Raw genomic sequence first — 7,952 nt, 5'->3', positions numbered from 1 at the left:
GGCTAAAAACACATCTCTTCCATCTTTATTTGACCCTCTAACTCTAGCACTCTCTATTCTAATTCTATTCTTTATAATAAAAAATATATATATTTTGTATTCTATCTATTTGTTTTCTTTTTATTTATTATACAATTAACAAAAGCAAAAAAGGCCTCTAACAATAGCTTGCTCTATCTTTTTCTATTCTGTTTTCTTTTTATTTATTAAAAAAAAAAACTTGCTACGTGTACTGCGTTAAGCTAACTGAGATTTGTTATAGCACTTGCATATCATTGCTCTTTTGTTGATTTTGATTGCTTCCATTGTCCTCATTTGTAAGTCACTTTGTATAAAAGCATCTGCTAAATGTTTAAATGTAAATGTAATGTAATTATTGCAGGTTTGCGTCACATTCTGAGTTTGCATTTCACAGTTTTTACTGATTTCGAGGAATACTGAATCTGTTTTTGTGTGAGTGAGATGAGTAAATGCGCGTTTTCATTTATCTAGAACTACAGTAGCACACAACGCCTCTGAACACACTCCTGATTTCTCTCATCATGAGGACATGAGAGCTGTCAGTCAATACATGGAACTGGCATTACGTATTTGAAAATGTAACTCAAATATTTGCATGTAAATTGAAAAGCAATGCATTACTTTAAAAAAGTCATCCGATTACATAACTCGCATTACTTGTGCTGCTACCCCCAACACTGGTTCTGTAAAACTAATGTCAAAGCTCAGTTCTTAAAATTATCTGCTTATCCTCATTCTAAAAGAACCTGTAAATCTTTCTTTCTTTTGTGGAACATGACATTCTGTGTTCAGCAGCTTGTGGCTGAATTTCAAAGAGCTTTTATTGGATGGAGTGTAGAGGAGGCCTCTGCTGGATTGTAGCATGCTAAGCATCGGTCACGCTTACTCGAGGAAATCCCTGCGCTGGTGGAGTTGCGTGGCTGGTTTTCTGGAGTAAGCACTAAACACTCGACACCTGCTGACGCCTCAAAGTCATGACTGCACACATTTACACAGGGAGCACTTGCAGCTCTTGTCGTATTGCTTTGCAGTACACATTTTGTGTTATATTGGAGACATTTATGGCCCTCTAATGCTCAATTCACGCCAGTCTCTAGACAGACATTTAACTCTCAGCTTAAATCTGGTCCACATTGTAGCTTATTTTGACCAGGAACCATTCACTTAGATAAAGATCTGGATGACCAATCATAGTTTTGTTTTCACTTGGTTTTTAGGGTCATGTTTGGTCCAGGTAAAAATAAATAATGTTAAATAATGAAATTGCGGCCTCAGTTTTGTTTCTTAATTATTGCAGGTTTGCATATGATGTTGTTTTTTTTTGTATTACCTGTGCAATTTGATATAAAAATGAGTAACACAGAATCTTATGCTTCTTATTCAATTCAAGTTAAATCAAGTCACTTATTTTATAGCGCTTTACACAATACAGATAGTTTCAAAGCAGCTACACAGTATTAAACAGGAAATTCACAAATAGAAATTTCTGACCAATAAAATATTTTAGAGAGCTTGACAAAACTAGAATAAATTTCTATTCATTTCATCAGTTTTCAAATCAGTCTGGAAATCATACTTTTAAAATTTCTTCATATACAGTAGGTTTGCCAATATCATGGGAACCCTGTTTCTAAAATAAAAACGACAGTTGTTAAAGGAATAAATTAAAATAAGAAATAGGTCTTGATTTTTTACATATTTAGCTTATTTTAAAACTTGTTTTGTATTATTTTTATTGATTTAAGCCATTCTGTACCCCCTTGGAAGTGTGCTGATAAAATACAAAAGGTGTCATTCTAATTTGACAATAAATCATTTTTCTTGCCCATAAAAGTACCATTTTATACACTGGGAAAATAGTTTTTTTTCTCTTTTCTAACAGTGTAGTTAGTGTAAAGCAAAGGTGCAGTTTGTCCCTCCAGTGACCAGAGCTGAATGTAAAAAAATGTCACAATAAATCATTTTTCTTGCCCATAAAAGTACCATTTTATACACTGGGAAAATAGTTTTTTTTCTCTTTTCTAACAGTGTAGTGTAAAGCAAAGGTGCCGTTTGTCCCTCCAGTGACCAGAGCTGAATGTAAAAAAATGTCAAATGAAATCCATTGGAATCACTGAATGCTTACATACCTCGTATATTGGTCTGTGAACACATTTTTCATGAAATATGTGACTTCAGACCTCCTGACGAAAGAGAAAGCTCTGCAGGATGCATGACTGACTTCTGGTTGCTTGATCGTCATGAAGTGTTGTCATTGTGATTGCTCCTGCTCCTGTCTGGTTTTCTGACAGCCTGCTGTTGTTGCACCTGTAGTCAGCGACAAATCTGCAAGACAGCTAGTGCAGCAGGGCAAACTCATCGTCTGGAAGCTTCAGTCAAACTGATAACACTTCTCTGACCTGCACTGACCCGACAAAACAACACAAAATTCAGAAGACTATGAACATGCCCCGTAAATTCACACTTCAGTGGCTTTTAGTCCATTTAGCTTTCATATGTAAAAGTGCCTTTTAGAGTGGAAAGTCAATAAGACAAAATAAGATTTAAAACAAAATAAAAAGGTTAAAAATCAAAACTTATTTTAAATTATTTCTTTAATTTAATAAATGTCAGCGGTTATGGTCTTGGGAAATCTGGCAACTGAGGGAATTTTAAAAGTATGATTCCCAGACATGGAAAATGCATGTCAATTTCTAAAATTAATATGCATTTATAATAGTTGTGGCAAGCTCTGAAATATTCTATTTGTCAGAAATTTGAGAACAAACACTTTATCCTGACTGCAAAACCTCATGTAATTGCACTGGTTGTAAAGTGTGAACACTAAAATATTTTCAGTTCTTTAAAGGCCTGGCATTATGGAATTATTTTCATGTTTATAAATAAATGAATGCGCCATTGAGGTTAAAAATGTATTGAGTGCGAATGATTATTTCAGATGAAGCTGTTCTCATATCCGTAGCTCAGTCGGCGTACCTCACAACAATCACATGCAATAAACCGCTTATTGCTGCAGCTCCATAAACACAGTTGCAGAAATGCTGCTGCTTATGTTTAGTCATTCACTTCTGCATCGTATGAAAAATTTAAAACTTGTTGATGGTTGCTCATTTGGGAATTAATATGGCAGACCAAGCAATATGCACAGCGATATGGAGTAAAAGAGCATTCACTTATCTTAGATGTTGATTTCAAATGCAAACACTGGTCAAGTATTTGAATGTTGAACAGCAACCTCATTGGCTGCTGATGCAACACAGACCAATCAGCTGCGCTGTGTAGATAATGATGTGATTACTAACAGATAAAGGACTTATCAGCCTGCGCCATCTAGAGTTTCATGACAGAACTTTGTATTTATTTATAATTTATTTTAAGACATACTTTATTTTAAATTTTATATTTATGCTTTATTTTAATATATTGCCACTCCAAGTTTGGGTTTGGGAGGCCGATGCTGTCCTTTTATTTAAATGAATTAAACATAGAATTTAAAGAGAATAAAGAAAGATAATAAAAGAACATGAATATGGTGACCATTTGAACCAAACCGAAAATAATATTTTTATTTTTAAAATATTCACTTTGATTCTTATTCGTATGCCTAATATGCCTAAACAGCTCTGTTAAAGGGACAGTTCACTCAAAAATGAAAATTAACCATTGAATTACTCACCCTCAAGCCATCCTAGGTGTGTGTGACTTTCTTCTTTCAGACGAATCCAATCGGAGTTACATTAACAAACGTCCTGGCTCTTCCAAGCTTTATAATGGCAGTGAATGGGTGTTGAGATTTTGAAGCCCAAGAACTGCATCAATCCATCATAAAAAGTGTCCCACACAGCTCCGGGGGTTAATAAAGGCCTTCTGAAGTGAATCGATGTGTTTGTGTAGTTTCACGAGAACCAAGTTTTGTTTACAGCAAAGGAAAACCAGTCTCCTCTTGGCTTACATCGAAATCCTCCGACATTTTTCTTTATAAATCCTTGTTTTGTACTTCTAATTCGTGACCGGTGTTTTGTTCTCTTCTCTGTGCTTCCACGTTTGTCACTGCGTTTGCCTACGTCCTACATCATCTCTTGTGAACACGCGTACGACAGTTAGCGGAGGCTAGAGATTATGGTTTATAAAGTTTTAAATATGGATACTTTTCTTACACAAATGCACTTTTTTGGGTTCCAAAATCTCGACACCCATTCACTGCCATTATAAAGCTTGGAAGAGCCAGGACATTTTTAATATAACTGATTGGATTCGTCTAAAAGAAGAAAGTCATACACACCCGTAGCTCAGTCGGCGTACCTCACAACAATCACATGCAATAAACCGCTTATTGCTGCAGCTCCATAAAGTTGCAGAAATGCTGCTGCTTATGTTTAGTCATTCACTTCTGCATCGTATGAAAAATTTAAAACTTGTTGATGGTTGCTCATTTGGGAATTAATATGGCAGACCAAGCAATATGCACAGCGATATGGAGTAAAAGAGCATTCACTTATCTTAGATGTTGATTTCAAATGCAAACACTGGTCAAGTATTTGAATGTTGAACAGCAACCTCATTGGCTGCTGATGCAACACAGACCAATCAGCTGCGCTGTGTAGATAATGATGTGATTACTAACAGATAAAGGACTTATCAGCCTGCGCCATCTAGAGTTTCATGACAGAACTTTGTATTTATTTATAATTTATTTTAAGACATACTTTATTTTAAATTTTATATTTATGCTTTATTTTAATATATTGCCACTCCAAGTTTGGGTTTGGGAGGCCGATGCTGTCCTTTTATTTAAATGAATTAAACATAGAATTTAAAGAGAATAAAGAAAGATAATAAAAGAACATGAATATGGTGACCATTTGAACCAAACCGAAAATAATATTTTTATTTTTAAAATATTCACTTTGATTCTTATTCGTATGCCTAATATGCCTAAACAGCTCTGTTAAAGGGACAGTTCACTCAAAAATGAAAATTAACCATTGAATTACTCACCCTCAAGCCATCCTAGGTGTGTGTGACTTTCTTCTTTCAGACGAATCCAATCGGAGTTACATTAAAAAACGTCCTGGCTCTTCCAAGCTTTATAATGGCAGTGAATGGGTGTTGAGATTTTGAAGCCCAAGAACTGCATCAATCCATCATAAAAAGTGTCCCACACAGCTCCGGGGGTTAATAAAGGCCTTCTGAAGTGAATCGATGTGTTTGTGTAGTTTCACGAGAACCAAGTTTTGTTTACAGCAAAGGAAAACCAGTCTCCTCTTGGCTTACATCGAAATCCTCCGACATTTTTCTTTATAAATCCTTGTTTTGTACTTCTAATTCGTGACCGGTGTTTTGTTCTCTTCTCTGTGCTTCCACGTTTGTCACTGCGTTTGCCTACGTCCTACATCATCTCTTGTGAACACGCGTACGACAGTTAGCGGAGGCTAGAGATTATGGTTTATAAAGTTTTAAATATGGATACTTTTCTTACACAAATGCACTTTTTTGGGTTCCAAAATCTCGACACCCATTCACTGCCATTATAAAGCTTGGAAGAGCCAGGACATTTTTAATATAACTGATTGGATTCGTCTAAAAGAAGAAAGTCATACACACCTAGGATGGCTTGAGGGTGAGTAAATCATGGGCTAATTTTCTTTTTTGGGTGAACTATCCCTTTAATGTTTCTTTTCTTAATTACGAATAACATTACATTTATTACATAAAGGATATAGTGTATTTTCAAAAGCAAAATTTGACAAAAAAAAGTTACTTATATCTTACCTCACCCTCTTTCATCGTTAAACCCCGCCTTCTTTGATTTGATTGGCCATCTCAATCATTTTGACATTGACGAGCGCTGTTAGACCGCTGCAGAATGAATGAATGAAGTCCATGTTCCATTATCAGAGGGGAATTTGTCCCCTTCAGTGTTTATGTTGGTTATGACCCTGCTTATTTCACATGCCATTCACTTAGTAGTATTTCTTGTGAAACATTTCCTTTTCTTTTGATTACACAGAATGGGCGACTCCAGCTGCGCTTAGAGACTGTCCAAAGAGATTTCATCGTCTTCAACAGGGAAAAGTAAGACATATTTTGACAGTTTAATAGTCATGTACAGTTTCATGCATCTGTCTCCAATGTAAATATATATATTTTTTTATTATTATTATTAAATAACATAGTAATTCCTTTACTCAAAATGCAGTTTTATATTAAACATATTTACAACCTGATCGTCAAAGCATTTAATTGCAGGAAATTAATGAAAATTCTCATTTTAAAGAGAAGCACAATGAGTCAGAGAAGTAAAAATGCACTGTTAAAATGTAAAGTCATGTATATATGTATGTGTGTGTATATATATATATATATATATATATATATATACTGTATATATAAATTAGTTTTTATTTTAGTTTTATTTAAATTTTAGGTAAACGTTCAGTAATTTTGTTGTGTTTCTGTGATTTTTTTATTAGAATTTTTGTCTATATATTTGTATTAATTTTAATTTGTTTTTTTAATTATCAGGAAATTGTTATTCTGGAAATGAACTAATCCCTTAACTGCAATAACCTTGCCTTGAGGTAACAACTGCACATTTTTTAACACTGTGAAACTTTTGCATGACTAGATTTGTTGTCCTTTCTCTGTTTTGGAGGTTGAGGAAAACCAAAGCAGACGTTGAGACCAGCAACCTCAATGCAGAAGAGACGGACAAAGCCATTCAAGATGGACAGAACAACAACGTACAGCATTGTTTATCAAGTTAACATCTGGACCTGCCACAGTGTTCCTCCTTCACTCGAAGCTGACGGCGGATGCAGCCATGGACTCCAGCAAATGCATGAGAAAATCCATACTGGGAGACTGGAACATCATGGATTCTGGATGGAAGCATTAACCTGGTGTGAACCTCACGCTCTGAATTAACTGACAGCGTACGCTGGTTTACACTGACCGGCTGACTACACAATCACATGCATAAAGAAATAACTGAATGATGATGCTCTCTGCACCTGACTGTGAAATGTGTGCCTTACTAGTTTAATGGATATCTTTAATTTCCCTGATTCCCTTGGAGGCACCTGAAGGTTTACTGTTGTCTGATTCAGCGAGCGAACAGACTCCAGCCGTTCGCCATGATTTATAAAGCTGCTCTTGTTAACACACAAATGCAGAGAACAGAATTCAAAGATATTCATTTCACCTCATTATGTGATTCATTCAAATTATGTAAATGTGACCCTTACGGAGCTGCACAATTCTGTCATTCATGCCACTGAGCGCATTATTTCGCCTTTCTGGTTCTTAAGCGTTTTTGGAGATTCATTGCTGGATTGTGCTGCTGAATTAAGATATTGACCACACTGTACAGATCAAATAATAATAAAATAATTTAATTGCATCATCTGACAAGTCTGACTAAGGTTTGCATAGCCTAGGAATATTCACACAAAGCTGGCTCATTTATAATAGAAATGATAGATTTATAACATAAATACAGTTCATTTTCATCTGAGGTCTGTATACACATAGGGCCTAATATACTGTGTTAATATGAAGGGGTTTTTTTTCATTTATTTTCACAGGTGTTTTACATTACACATTGCTTTGTGTTTTAGAGCTAAAGAAAATGTCCATAAACTTAAATCATAATATCCTGGCAGAAATTTACCAGTACCTTTCCCATACCTTTTTCTTACAGTGAAAGCTCTTTTTTTAAAGTTTGGTGGAAATAATACAACAATGAATCAATATCGCCATCTAGTGGTCGGGTGAATATTAAATATTACAGACAATCTACCCACGATGCTGCTGAACAGCAACAATAATTCTGAGAAATATATATTTTTTTTAAATATCAAGTTTAAGCCATAGGATTGGAACCCATCTATTGCTGTTTGTATGTTGTTATTGTTATTATCGTCTAATTT

At 35.0% G+C, this 7,952-nt stretch overlaps 1 protein-coding gene across 1 annotated transcript in view; it reads left to right on the top strand.

Annotated features, from left to right (window-relative positions):
* The window catches only part of LOC107692947 (serine/threonine-protein kinase 32B-like), a 59,430-nt gene extending 52,036 nt beyond the window's left edge, over window positions 1-7,394 (top strand). Inside the window, exons 12-13 of the mRNA XM_016492156.1 lie at window positions 6,032-6,096; window positions 6,677-7,394. Coding sequence (XP_016347642.1) covers window positions 6,032-6,096; window positions 6,677-6,788 — 177 coding nt within the window. The 3' untranslated portion in view covers window positions 6,789-7,394. The remainder of the gene's footprint in view (window positions 1-6,031; window positions 6,097-6,676) is intronic.
* The last annotated feature ends 558 nt before the right edge of the window (window positions 7,395-7,952 follow it).

Source organism: Sinocyclocheilus anshuiensis, unplaced genomic scaffold, assembly GCF_001515605.1.
Source record: "Sinocyclocheilus anshuiensis isolate Anshui unplaced genomic scaffold, SAMN03320099.WGS_v1.1 scaffold658, whole genome shotgun sequence".
NCBI classification, from domain to species: domain Eukaryota; kingdom Metazoa; phylum Chordata; class Actinopteri; order Cypriniformes; family Cyprinidae; genus Sinocyclocheilus; species Sinocyclocheilus anshuiensis.
The sequence above is the reverse complement of the archived record's forward strand: the minus strand, read 5'-3'. Positions and strand labels throughout refer to the sequence as shown.